The 15000-nt window shown below is 40.6% G+C and overlaps 1 protein-coding gene across 1 annotated transcript; it reads left to right on the forward strand.

The window, feature by feature from the left end:
* The first annotated feature begins 4032 nt into the window (after window positions 1-4032).
* LOC135103326 (glutamic acid-rich protein-like) lies at window positions 4033-13783 on the forward strand. Its single transcript, XM_064009351.1, has 9 exons — window positions 4033-4176; window positions 5830-5923; window positions 6035-6179; window positions 6783-6950; window positions 9346-9472; window positions 10039-10224; window positions 10383-10796; window positions 11365-11473; window positions 11679-13783. The coding sequence occupies exons 3-7, from the start codon at window positions 6165-6167 to the stop codon at window positions 10415-10417; spliced, it is 531 nt and encodes a 176-aa protein (XP_063865421.1). The 5' UTR covers window positions 4033-4176; window positions 5830-5923; window positions 6035-6164; the 3' UTR covers window positions 10418-10796; window positions 11365-11473; window positions 11679-13783.
* The last annotated feature ends 1217 nt before the right edge of the window (window positions 13784-15000 follow it).

Consider the following 15000-nt stretch of genomic DNA (forward strand, 5'->3'; position numbering starts at 1 on the left):
TGACTGACTGACTGACTGACTGACTGACTGACTGACTGACTGACTAGCTGAGTGACTGATTGATTGGCTGGTTGGTTCAATGGCTAGCTGGCTGGTTGAATGGCTGACTGACTGACTGACTGACTGACTGACTGACTAGCTGAGTGACTGATTGATTGGCTAGTTGGTTCAATGGCTAGCTGGCTGGTTGAATGGCTGACTGACTAACTGACTGACTGACTGACTGACTGACTGACTGACTAACTGAGTGACTGATTGATTGGCTGGTTGGTTGAATGGCTAGCTGGCTGGCTGGAAAATAGTCATGGTGAGAGAGAGAGAGAGAGAGAGAGAGAGAGAGAGAGAGAGAGAGAGAGAGAGAGAGAGAGAGAGAGAGAGAGAGAGAGAGAGAGAGAGAGAGAGAGATATGCTATTCTTAACAATGTATTTAATTTTTATCCTATTTCATTTTATTAGATTTACTTCTTTTTCTTCTTCTGCAGCTGCTCCCATATTCATATGGGGTCACTTTTCCTTACTAGTCTTCTCCCCAAGGCTCTGTCCCCAACCTTCTCTCCACTCAATCCTCTCTCACTCATGTCCTCTCCAATGTGATCTTTCCACCTTTTCTTTGATCTGCTACGTCGTCTTCTTTTTATTTTTATTATATATTTTTTTATTATATTTTTATTATATTTACTAAGAAACTAATTAAACTATACTTTCTACAAAACAACTACAACCATAACACCAACAAATCATTCCAGACTACCCCATCCCCTGCCTCCCGCTGTGCCCCACCCAGACACCACGGCCCAGCAGTGACGCCATTCCACCTGCTACACGACGCTGGCTGACGCACTCCAGACGTGGCAGCAACAGGAGGTGGAGGGCAGGAGCAAGAGTCGGATGGATGGCGAAGGAAGGCATGATGGCGGAGCTGGTGGCTTTGGAGGGTGTTCGTGCAGGGTACCTCGGCAGGGTCTAGATTAGAGCAAATGGATGATGAGAGACTAGTAAGGTGTTTGTGTGGAATATTAGGAGTAGCAGTTGGGGGAACAAGTGTGTTAGGATGGTAATAAAGAATGGCTTGGAAACTAGTTGTTGGGCTTTTGAGGGGTTGAGTGAAGCCTTGTTGAGAGTGATGGAAGTAGGATTGTCAGAAATGGAGAGGGCTTACAATGTTATGTAACTAAGTGGACAAGTGAGATAGACAGAGTGATCAAGCACATGGGACTGAGTGAGCCAAGTGTGGAAATTCTGGGATGGAGTGAGCCAGGTGTGGAAAAGTGTGGAAATTGTGGGATTGAGTGAGCCATGTGTGGAAATTGTGTAGAAAAGTGTGGAAATAGTGTGGAGAAGGTGTGGAAAAAATGTGGAAATTGTGGGGTTGAGTGAGCCAGGTGTGGACAAGTGAGATAGACAGAGCGATGAAGCATGTGGGGTTGAGTGAGCCAGGTGTGTGCGTCACTTGGGGATGACTGTGAGCTAACCTGGGACCAATGGTTGATGACGCTCACTGATGGAATTAGAAGCTGCATGAATTGTTTATGTAGATTTTAGAAGCTGTCTCAATTGTTTGTGTAGATCTGAAGCACTTACTTTGAATTGAAGGCTTGGACCATGTAATATCTTTGTAATTCTTCTGTATCTCTGTCATAAGTTCCTTAGATAACTCACTACTGTTTTTGTCTCTATATAATAATATGTACATTTACTCAAACTGCATTTCCTTTCAGTGTGCAGGTTGGCAGTAAACCTCCCTGAAGGTTCCAGAACTGCTCACCAAGTGTCCAGCCCAGCCTGTCACAAGACTATGTGACAGTGGACCTTCCACTCATACTGAAAACAGCTGTGCACTGCCACTCACAGGAAGTGGTGACCACTCTAGGTGTGCTATCTGCTGTTTATATGTATAAGATGAGTACTGGCTAAGGGTAAGACAAATTCTTGCAGGTGTGTGTGTGTGTGTGTGTGTGTGTGTGTGTGTGTGTGTGTGTGTTTAGGAACCAATTAAATATTGCTTATTGTTAGAAATGGAAGAGGCTCTGAGGGACTTTGAAAAGGTTGCTTATATCAGTGAAATGAGTAGGTGTGTTCTTGGAGACAGAAGCAGCATGTGGCCTGGCCTGGAGGAGAATCTTGACTGAGGCCCTTTTTTTTGAGAGACTGCAAGCTGACAGAGGTGAGGAAGATCCTTGTGGGGCTTATTCTAAAGGATACTGTAGTGAGGAAACTCAAAGCTTGGAGGAACAGAAGAACAGTGTTGCTGTGTGTGGCATTGACTGTGTACTATATCGTAAGGAAGACAATCTTTGCTCCCACAGTGTCAAGAGTGAAAACACAGTAAAAGCTGAAATAGTGGAGCCAGTATCACGTAACAATTGATCAAAGCAAAACAATTCAAGGTGTTACTAGTATTTACAGTGTTCTATAAGTACTTCTGAGAGAGAGAGAGAGAGAGAGAGAGAGAGAGAGAGAGAGAGAGAGAGAGAGAGAGAGAGAGACAGAGAGAGACAAAGAGAGAGACAAAGAGAGAGAGAGAGAGAGAGAGAGAGAGAGAGAGAGAGAGAGAGAGAGAGATGATAAGTGATGTTTCTAGTTTCAGTGATTTACTTCACAGACAGTAGTTAGTGAGCAGGTGTTAAATATAATCCAGTGTTGCTGAGGGAGAATAAATTAATAGGCAGTAGTGTGCATAAATGTACTCTATGTATTTTTTATGTAGGAGGGACATTGACAACTTATTTACCTCTCCTTCCACTGAATGGCAGGCACAATGACACCAATTACCTGCTGTTTACATTTCACTGTTGACTCTTGCATTTCTCTATTAATCTGGGACTGAATTCTTCACTACTATTGGTTTGACATAGAATTTTTAATGTGTCCCTTGAAGATTAAAAGCCCAACCTATTTCCTTTATCTGTTATTTCCAGATTGAGTTGTCTTGAAGCTGAGATGAGTTGGTCGGGTAATGAGTGACTTGCATCAAGTGACCGTGAGGTGTTGGACGTGATATTGTGTTATTGCAAGTGTAACCAGTAATAAGTAAGTCCTTTCTTTAAAACTCTTCATACATGGATTTGTCATACATGGATGGATAAGGCCCTTGTACAGAGTCAGCAGCTGAGGGGGGGGTGAGAAAAACTGGCAGACATCTCAGAATACCTAACTTCATAGAAGCTGTTTTAGCTAGAGATGAGATATGAAATTTCCAGTTTCCAGACTGAGGAGGTTCAGTGTAGAAGAGGGGATACTTGTTGTCTGGAAGGTTGTGTTGAGTTGATAGATGGAGGAATTGAGTTTTTGAGGCATTGAACAATACCAGGTTTGCTCTGCCCCAGTCAGAAATTTTAGAGAGAGATTACAAGTGAGGTATTCTGTGGCTTCCCTGTGTGAACTGTTTGCCTCCCGAAAGGTTGGATGTCCATGAAAAGACCTGGAAAAATGCTGGTTAGTATAATCAGTGTAGGATTGGATAGGACAACAAGTTTGGTTTAGAAGATCATTGATGAATATAGGAAGAGAGTGAATGACGATAGAATCCTGAGGAACACCACTGTTAACAGATTTAGGAGAAGAACAGTGACCGTCTACCACAGCAGCAATAGAATGGTCAGAAAGGAAACTTGACATGAAGTTACACAGAGAAGGAAAGAAGCTGTAGGAGGGTAGTTTGGAAATGCAAGCTTTGTGCCAGACTATCAGAAGCTTTTCATATATCCAAGGCAACAGCAAAAGTTTCACCAAAATCTCTAAAAGAGTATGATGACCAAGACTCAGTAAGGAAAGCCAGATGACCAGTGGAGCAGCCTTGATGGACCCTAATACTGGCGATCAGATACAAGTAGGCTGTGAAGTAATAGATGTTTAAGAATATTCCTATTAAGGGTAGATTAAAAACTTTAGATAGGCAGGAAATTAAAGCAATGGGACTGTTGTTTGAGAAATTAAAACTACTACTACTGCTACTACTACTACTACTACTACTACTGCTACTACTACTGCTACTGCTACTACTACTACTGCTACTACTGGATGGTATATCAGTTCACACAGCAAGAAGCCAAGGACCCACCGAGGCTGTCACTTGGAAGAGGTCATTGTTGTTGCATCCAGCATCCCAGCCTGACTGCCTAGACAGGTCCCGCAGGTTGCTGAATGGCAGAGATGCAGGCTGCTCCACAGCAAGATGTGAGACCAGTGTGGCAGAGTATGATGTGTACACAATGAGGGACACACTGTAGCCAACCCAGTAGATTACCCGTGGATTAACAGTGTCAATGTTGTATGTGAGTGTATAGTGTAGTGTCTGGGCCACCCTGTATAGGACTGCCAGCCTGGCATATAGATAGATCAATCTAATTATTTGACATTTCATATTCTGAACATTTTGCTGATCCAATTAATCTGTTAAGGGAGCACTTTGTTCAACATCTTTAAAATATTATTTGATCATCACCTGTATCTCTCACCTGATGATATAGATAGGCTGGGTGTAGGTAACAACTTTCAACCTCTCCTCAGTGATGGACAATTCAGAGACAGTGAGGTCAGCTTCCCCTGACTGCAGAGCTCCTACCGTGCCCGTCCACTCGTTGCTTGAGTTGTCCTTCAGTTTCCCGTAGGCATAACCTTCCAGTACATTGAAACTGACTCTGTACAAGAGAGAGAGTGGGAGAAAAAATAGTGTTGTGTATTGAGGGAAAGAAAATTTCTGTCTTGTCTTCTCTATTTAGGGAAAGAAAAGGAAAAGGGCAAGTAGTGTCATATGCATGGAGGAAAAGGAAAATTATTCTCATATGCACTGAGCAAAAAGGAAAAGTACTGTGATATGTACTAAGGGAAAGGCTGGGTGTACTGAAGGGAAGGAAAAATACTGTTGTCGTATTTATTGAGGAAAAGAAAGAAATACTGTCGTATGTACATTTTTTAATTGCTAGAAAGAAAAGTGAAATATACATTTATATGTATAGTTTATTTTTCATATCAGTCACAAGTATGGATGTTTGTTTCCCTTCTTTTTTTTCACATGTACAGCTACCTCCTCAAATAGCATGTATTTTCAAAATTTCAAGCTGCTGTGATGATGAAAAAAGCCTGAAAGAAAAATGACAAGGAACAAAAAGTAATGAGAATAAGTTTTGTGGCAACTATTCATTAGGTGTCACTTTTTCACTCCTCCACTTAGACCGGTACAGTTGAACGCAAAATGTGAAAACTTACGAGAAATTGTGTGCATCCCTTAGTGCAGTGACAATATCCCCCACAAAACCAGTGATATTTCTTTGACTGGAGGTTAGTTCAATAATTTTGAAGGCTGGGATTAATTTTAATGAGGGATGAGAGGGTGGAAGTGACTGGAGTATAGGTTAATAATTCTACCAGCTGGAAAGGATTTTGAGGGTCAGAGGAAAGTGATTGGATATTAGCTTGATAATCGTGCTTGGTGAGATTAATTTTAGTGAGAGACTAGATGGTGGGAGGATGATATTTAGAGGTTAGTTTGGTAATTTTGCCAGTTGGTATTAATTTTTAGTGAGGGATGAGGGTGTCAGAAGAATGTGACTGGAGGTTAGTTTAATAATTCTGAGGGTGGGAGGAAAGTAATAGGGGGTTAGTTTAATTTTGGTGATGGATGAGAGTGTGAGTGGAAAGTGTAGCTGACCACATAATTTATCAAATAATACAAGCATGTACACATTCTTAATAATGTTCCATGTTAAGATATACTAAACATGAAGTTACTCCACAATATATGATGGTGTAAATTACGAATGGTTAAAGTCGAGACTTGTTTGATGATGGCCTGTTTGCTTGCTCCCCTTGGACGTGCGGCAAGTGCAGCAGCGTTCGACCGTTTCTCTAGGGGCAAGCGACACCTCCTGGTGGGGGACTTCAAATCTGCTGTCGCTGCCTTCGAGGTGTGTCTGTTGCTTAGGTGTGGTATGTGTTGCATGTTACCTAGTTGTGTTGTTTTCTGTGTTGTTAATTGTTTCATATCATAGTGAAAGTAAACACCAGGTTTAACTGACACTCCTTACCACTCCAGGAGGCAACAGAGTCCCTGGTGGAGCTGTGTGGGGAGCAGGCGCCCGAGTGTGGTGACGCGTACTGCCGCTGTGGCCGTGCATTGCTGGAGCTGGCACGCAAGGAGGCAGGGGTGCTGGGGCCAGATCTGGATGGTGCCAGTAGTCGTGTGTATTGCTTGGTTATTGTGTTAACGTGCTGGAGTGTGCACAGCCGGGAGTGTTTGGGGAATGAAAATAAAAGGAGTTATGGATGTTTAAAAATGCATCTTTTGAGAGCTGAGTATACAAGAAAGTTGCTGTGTTTGCGGGATGAGTAAACAATGAAGAAATGTTTTGAGGAACTGGGTGTGCAGAGGCACGAGTGTTTGGAGAATGAGAATACAGGAAGACAGGAGTGATTTAGGAATAAGTGTACAAGAAAGGAGTGTTTGAGTGACAATATATAAGGAAGAGGTGTTTTGAAAATGAGAGTACAAGGAATGAGCATTTTGGGAGTTAATATACAAGGAAGCAAGTATTTAAGGGACAAGTATACAAGATTATTTTCCTGTCATATGTCATTATACAATGTTTTTCTTTGTTATATACATCATTCCCTTTCACTTTTCATATCTTGTGTTCTCGTCATTCTGATGTAATGTTACAGATAGAGAATGTTTGGTGTCAAATTTTCACTAATTTCATATGTGTATAAACTTTCATTTCATTGACTTTTTTTTACTATTACTACTATATTTGCTTGCTTTTTAAACAAGTCTTTTCTTTCAGAGGAGGGAAGCACAGGGGAAGAGGAGGACGAGGAGGAAGAGAGTTAAGAGTCACAAGAGGAGGAGGAAGGTGGAAAGAAAGAGGAAGGAGAGGAGGAGGAGGAGGAGGAGGAAGATGGAGAAGGAAAGGAGAAAGATAAGAAGGAAGGAAATGCTGCAGAAGGAGAAGGTGAGTTGTTAATAAGGTTTTGTGTGACAAGTTTTCTGAAAATTTTATTTGTTTACATGAAGTTTGTTTTGTATTTATTACTCTTAATATACTACTTCTCCCACCACATGCAATTTGTCTGTCTGCTGTTGTGGTTCTTTCATTTCTTGTTCCCTTTCCTGAATATACCATTTCCTTAGTTTCATATCTAGTACCCTCCAATAAAATTTCTGCTTCTCGGTCTCTGTACTTCTCTCGTTTTTTTTGCTTGGCTTCATTCCTCAGATCCTTCTCTTTTTCCCTTTCTTCCAAGTTCATATCTCTTTTTTACCCAAATATTCTTGTATTCTGAATTTTCAGCCAGCTTCCCAGTTCTCACTAGGATCTCCTTTACTGTAACTTGGGATCTCATTCTCACTTTTAATGGTCTTTTACCTCCTTCACTATATTTTCAAATTCTATATGCTTCTTCCACTTCTCATTCCAGTCCCTGTTCTTCACCTTGGACCATTGTAATAATTTTCCTTACCAACTCCTCTCTCTCTCTCTCTCTCTCTCTCTCTCTCTCTCTCTCTCTCTCTCTCTCTCTCTCTCTCTCTCTCTCTCTCTCTCTCTCTCTCTCTCTCTCTCTCTCTCTCTCTCTCTCTCTCTCTCTCTCTCTCTCTCTCTCTCTCTCTTATTCCCTTTTCTTCCCTTTTCTTCCTTTCTTCCTTCCCTCCTATCTTTGTTTCTCCCTCCTCCTCCTCCTCCTCCTCCTCCTCCTCCTCCTCCTCCTCCTCCTCCTCCTCCTCCTCCTCCTCCTCCTCCTCCTCCTCCTCCTTCATTCTACCTAACAAGAAATAATAGATTCAAGATTATACCCAAACGTTTTAAATCCCACAAGGCCAAACATTTTTTCTTTAATCGTATAGTAAATATATGGAGTAAACTTCCTGCAGAAATTGTGAACAATATTGAAATTGTGAAAGCAATATTATTGAATCAGTTCATCCTAAACATTTGCACTTTGTTTTTCCACAGAGCAATAAGACATTAGAATTGACAGAGAAACCAGACAAGGGACTGCATTTGAAGAAGCACAAGAACCAAGAAATTACATCATTCAATGAAATGACAACATAATCTAAAGTAAGAATTTACATAGCTTTCATTTTGGTTTACATTCTGAAAGGTAACAGTAACATGGATATGTTTTTATATTGAAATCTTTCTCTGATTGCATACAAATGGTACCAATCAACAAATAATAATGTAATACTTAGAAGCTGGGAATTCAAATCACTGGTAGATAAAATGAACCACCATTCTAGAGTGTACATAACTAAGGAATTAATATACTGGTTAACTGTCACACCAGCATGAACAGAATAACAACAATTGTTGAGTAGAGTCTGTAGGAGGCAGGGAAGGAGGCATGTAGTCAGTTTTAGAGAGCAGTTATTATGAAATCAGCTGTAGAATATTCCTAAGATGCAATACTACTGGAGTCTGTCAGCTTGAAGACAGTTTATTAAAGAAGGGAAGTTCATGAGATATAAAGCCTTTGATTATTCAGTTTCATTTCCAAAGTAACATTTATTTATTGGTGTGTTGCTTCCTGTAAATAGTAAAGCCTTGACAGCACTGCATCTCTCACACCATGCTGTAACTGTTGAGAGAACCCTAACCCTTAGAGAGAGGAGGAGGGAATCCTTGGTCTATGTTCAGTAAAGCCCTGTATTCTTGTCATGGCAATGTAGAATGGAGGCGTCATTGGTTTATGTTCAGTAAAGCCCTGTATTCTTGTCATGGCAATGTAGAATGGAGGCGTCCTTGGTTTATGTTCAGTAAAGCCCCGTATTCTTGTCATGGCAATGTAGAATGGAGGCGTCCTTGGTTTATGTTCAGTAAAGCCCTGTATTCTTGTCATGGCAATGTAGAATGGAGGCGTCCTTGGTTTATGTTCAGTAAAGCCCCGTATTCTTGTCATGGCAATGTAGAATGGAGGCGTCCTTGGTTTATGTTCAGTAAAGCCCTGTATTCTTGTCATGGCAATGTAGAATGGAGGCGTCCTTGGTTTATGTTCAGTAAAGCCCCGTATTCTTGTCATGGCAATGTAGAATGGAGGCGTCCTTGGTTTATGTTCAGTAAAGCCCTGTATTCTTGTCATGGCAATGTAGAATGGAGACGTCATTGGTCACATACTGTTCTAATGTAATCTAATGTAATCTAATGGAATCATGAAGGTGTAAAAATGCAGGATATGGACATCATCAGCTTTTGTCATTAAGGGTGGTAAAGTGAAAGATTTGTTAATCACTTTGGTCTTTAGTTGATGCTTCTGGTGAGGCTTTCCTGTTTAAACTTGGCATAATATATATAAAATGATGTGGCATGTTAAACAAGTTAACTTACTGCCTTCTTGTGTCTTTCACAGATAGAAATCAAAAACGTCACAAGACAGAATAGTGAGCTGCATGCACTTATCACAGAGTATAAAGTCACTCCCTCAGAGGAAAAAGACAAGGATGGCATGTCTTCATGTGAGAACTCAGAAGCTAAATGTGAGCTACCATCCACATGAATATATATTTGTATATCAAACTGACATTCTCCTTGGAGGGAGGCTTTCCAAAGTGCACACACACACACACACACACACACACACACACACACACACACACACACACACACACACACACACACACACACACACACATCTCTGCATCAGGACTCAACAGCCAGACTGATAAACAATTACTTCACCCAAGATGATCAGCTGATAGGATTAGCTGTGGATGAGCCTCCTGTGGTGACTAGGAGTACAAAAGCCAGCAGCTAATTTTGGGAGCTGCCAGTCATCATGGTCCTGGTGTCTGAGGTGCTGCTTTTGCATTTTCCCAGTCATGGGTCGAGGCTACATCACATTTATTCATTCACAGTTGCTCTTAGTTATCTCTGTTACAAGTTAAAATTTTTCCTGGCTCCACAGACATTTCTGGTGCATCTAACCCTCTCTCCATTGCCCTTCTATTTCCCTTAGTCTTATACCCACTTCTTACATTACGTCTAATTACTTCCATTGGTCATTCTTGTCTGGCCCTCTGTTGCATCAATTTTTCACCTCCAGGTACAGATACCAAGGGGAAATTGCTGGGTCAAGTGGCTACACTGACATCTGAGGTTAGCAGGTTGGAGAGTGAGTGCAGCAGTCTTCAGGTTCAGCTAGACTGTGAGAGGGATAAGTATAACAAACTGCTGGGAGAATCTCTTGCTCATGAAAAGTTGTCTGAAGATGTCATAACTGAACCAAAAGGTAAGAAAGTTTATATTCTCTAATAATAAAGCAAATAATTTTTCCTCACTGTTGCTCAATTTTTTGAATTAATAACAAAATAAAAGCATTGTTATTGGATTTGTTTATTGAGGCTGTATTAAGAAAAGTTGAGAGAAACAAACTTATTGTTTTATCAGGAGAAACAACAGGATTGGGAGGAACTGAGCTTTAACAGAAGCTGCAACAACTGCAGGAGGCTCACAGGGTCCTGGAGAGCAGGTTAACTTGCAGCATGAAGGAGGTGGCTGAGCTAAGTGACAGGAAGTAGCAGCTTAAGCATGCTGTAGTGCATGAGGAGACAGAGTCCATCGGTGTATGCATGTTTTTTGCTCATTTGAATCATCTGTAAAAGTGAAGTGGAGGAAGTGTTTACTGTTTACTGTATGCCATTTCCTTGGTCTTTTAATGAAGAATTTTATCCTTCTTCAGGTGACTACATCACCATCTACCAGTTGCAGCGAGGAGTGATGAAGCAACAAGCTCGAGAACGCGAGTTAGACCTTGCAGCCTCCATCATGAATGAGAGGAAATGAAGCAAAACCACTCTGCAGGTTAGTGCTCTCTTTTGCATCTCACACACTTCTTATTCATGTCATGGCAGATTAGTGATTTCTGCTGCATCTCACACACTTCTTATTCAATTGCTGGCAGGTTAGTGATCTCTGCTGCATCTCACACACTTCTTATTCAATTGCTGGCAGGTTAGTGATCTCTGCTGCATCTCAAACGGTTCTTATTCAGGTGTTGACCAAAGTACTAAGCCTTCATATCATTACCTTGCTCTGTGATGGAGGCTACACCATCTGGCATCTAGCTGAGATTTAATGTTGCAGTAAAGCTTCCATATGAGTTCATGTAGAGCAAAATGTTTTCAAATGCCAGGGAAGTAGTGTAATGTAACCTTCCAGAGAAATCTATCCCTCATTTATTAGTTAACAGGAGTGTTTAATGTACTTAATGTGATTAGCCAGGATCAAGGGTCAACTTCTTCACTGACCATTTACTCTCAGGTGATGTATCTGTCCTCCATGAGTCACCAGAGACACATAAGGTGTTGTAAGTGAAATTTCATCTATTAGATTTATTCAAAATGTGAATTAACACAGTTGTTTCCTGCAGGATTTGATATCAAAGCTGGTGCAGGAAAAGGAAGCAGATCATGACCTTCAGCAGCTCGAGAAGATAAGCAGCGTCCTTAAGAGTCCAGTTGCTATCTTTAGCAGTGTTGGTGAGTAGTAAAAACTGAGCCATCTTATGAAGTGCAACGAAACATTATTATTATCTTCATAATTTTCTTGAAATAAACAGATTTCTGTGGCATGTTGCTCATTAGCACTTTAATATCAGATAACACCAGTTATTTATGTAATGATGTAATGTACTAAGTAGATGAAATACAAGTGGCATCTGCTAACACTCTTGATGTGGAACAGGAACCAGTGAGTCTGAGACACCCACCACCAGTGGAAAGGTGGCTGACGAGCGCCTCAAGCACTCTGAAAAGGTGGAGCAACAACAAGAAACAGAAAATTGCATCCATCATTCTTTGCCTGAGGAGGGAATTGATGCTCTGTTGACCCTTCACACTGATGTCCCTCATGAGGAGGGGAGAATATGAATCCTACAGAACTTGCCCATAGGAAGACCAAAACTGTTACTGCTGCCACACTGCCACCACTTCCACTGACACCAAAAGCCCAACTGTGCAGAGAATCCTGGACCTCCGCAATGAAATGGAGTCCACCAGTCACCTGGAGCACTTTAGCCTCCAAAAGTTCCATCCGTGTCCATTGTGTTTGGGTAAACTTATCACTGTATAAGGGGACAAGTATCAGTGTATGGTTACTATATACTCATTTGTACTTAAAGATGTCATGTCACATCATTCTCTCTCTCTCTCTCTCTCTCTCTCTCTCTCTCTCTCTCTCTCTCTCTCTCTCTCTCTCTCTCTCTCTCTCTCTCTCTCTCTCTCTCTCTCTCTCTCTCTCTCCTCTCTCTCTCTCTCCTCTCTCTCTCTCTCTCTCCTCTCTCTCTCTCTCTCTCTCTCTCTCTCTCTCTCTCTCTCTCTCTCTCTCTCTCTCTCTCTCTTCTGTCTTTCTTTCTTTCTTTCTTTCTTGCTTTCTTTTGTTGCATATGTTACTGCTTTACATTCCTCCCCACAGTATTTTTTCATCTACTTTATGACTGCAGTAGTTTTATCATCCCAGTGTATGCTGTATCCACTCTGAAACTGTAATTCACCAATCAGCTCAAATGTGTCTCTGTTTTGATAATCATTAATTTGTTTCAGCTACACAACCACTCTGATAAGGGACAAAATCTACTTCACCAGTCATCTATGTCATACAGTCATATATATTCATACATATGACAAAATACTCTTCCTAAGACATTTCTTATTTTCTCTTCTCAAGTGACCTGTCCATCTATCTAAGGTACCACATAACATTTAAAACTTACAATATTGTGTTTAATTCATGAACACTTTTTTGTCTATCTATGGAGACTTGCGTATAGACTTGAAATGTATTGGGAGTTTTCTTTATCTCTCATTCTATACCTAACACCTGTTCCTAAGAATCCCCAGGTGATAGCCATGGTGACTGGCTGGTCTCCTACTGAGTGGCTGGGGTTTTCCAAAAGTGAGGGTTGGTGTTCCATACCATACCATGTGCCCTGTTTGTATTCCTTCTTTGTCCTCTGTATTATATTCTATGTAAAGATGGTGCTGGGGTGGGATCTACTTCTTATTCCCTAAAAGTGATGAGGAGTGACACTGGGCAGCATTGATTTGCTCCTTAGAGATGGCTGGGTTCCTGTGGATGAGTGGGCCATGCTGTGCTTTGTCAAGGATGGTGTTTGGTATTGTGATGACTCTTGCCACAATCAAGTGCCTCCCACAGAGTAGTGGAGTACCTATGTATGGTGTTGACCCAAGCTGTCCAGGTCTCATCCAATGCCTTAATATGATTTAGATGATCAAAATGGTTTAACTCACCATTTAATCAGCTGACTGATTTGAATGGAGAAGTATGTAATGTGTTGTAGCCTAACCATCCCTGCCAGCATGGTCAGATTCTTGGTAGTAACCTGAAATGCTCCTAGGTAGTGAGTATCATTGCACATAATGATCTTTACTTTGTCAGTAATTCAATGATACTGAATATTACTCTACTGGATTTTGCTCAGCACTGCTTGGTAACTTTTGGCCATAATCCCAGGTCTGGAATGATATGAAGCCATGTTTTTACATTCCATATGAGACAGGCAAGCACTATGCTTTGCCTGACTGATACCTGTACTTTACATTTATGACCCCAGGTAGTTCATCACTCTCTCTCTCTCTCTCTCTCTCTCTCTCTCTCTCTCTCTCTCTGTTTGGAATTATACTGTATATTAGGAAATATCATTAAAGAGTGTGTGTGTAAAAAGTGTTTGCATTATTGTGCATTTGATGTTATAGCCCCAGGTTCTTAAAGTTTTCTAGTTTCATGATTTATAAAGATTGCTATTTTTAATAAAGTTATTGAAATTGTTATTGAGTGTTTTTTATTGAACTCATTAGCTTTGTAATAGTGTGCGTCTCATCATGCATTCATTAATGATGTAGAGTGGAAATGTCCACTCCTATCATGCATAATATCAATGCATTATTGGTTTATGTTGTTATTTGTGTATAAATTGTAAAGTTATGCCAGTCTATTTTAGTACAAACTAAATATCAGCTGGAAGAGAGGACAGGTAATGGCACACTAAAACACAGGAAGGGACAATGATATAACCATCCAATTTAACAATACACAGAGGAAGAAGAATGAGAAAGCAATAAAAATGGATTATTTAATGGATGATTAATAGACCCTCATTTGTAATGTTATTTCAGGCAAGAATATTAAAAGAGACAGCTGGCTTGCCCTTTGTACTTGTTCAGCTTGCCCTTAGCACTTGTTCATACATGACAGAATGAGAGATGTATGGGTGGGGGTGACACCTGGAAATGGGTATGATTCATGAAGGGATTGATTGATTGGTTGACTGACTGATTAAGAAAAAAAAACGTAGCAGTGGAGGGTGGGGGGGGGGGGGAAGGCGCCCCCAACTTTCCAGTCATATATGGCGTGGAAGGGACAATACCAGCAAAGAAAAATATGAGAAAATGCATAATTTACTACAAAACCCAAAATGCGAAATAAAACCTTGCCAAATTGAACCTTCCCACGAAGGTAATGAATGGAGTTTTGATGCAATGAGCCACAGTTACTTAAAACACTCAACAAATATAACACCTGCCAAAAAAATAAAATAAATAAATAAAATCAATCAATAAATAAAGATAAAAACGCGAGAAAACCTTTAAATTATCACAACGCGAAATATACACACACGCTAAACTGGATGCGTCATTAATTAATACCCCCCCAATAGTTTATAGCCCCTCCCCTATTCATTGCTCCCCCCCCCCCTCCCTGCCTTGAGGAACACCTTCACTTATGGCCTGCTGTTGGGTCAGATTTGAGCCATTTTAACCTCGAATTACATACAATACATACATACATACATATCGTCTCCTTGCAATAATTATAATAGTCTTCCTGGCTTAATTTTTGTTTATTCATTATTCCTTATGTATTTATTAATTATTTGTCATTTGTCTAATTCCTTGTTTTATTTAGCCTCGGTATTTAACTAAGCATTTTTTTTTTTTTTCACTTTCTGACTGTGGCCCTTGCAATGAATGGCTTAATTGTTTATTTA

Source organism: Scylla paramamosain, chromosome 9 (assembly GCF_035594125.1).
Source record: "Scylla paramamosain isolate STU-SP2022 chromosome 9, ASM3559412v1, whole genome shotgun sequence".
Taxonomy (NCBI): domain Eukaryota; kingdom Metazoa; phylum Arthropoda; class Malacostraca; order Decapoda; family Portunidae; genus Scylla; species Scylla paramamosain.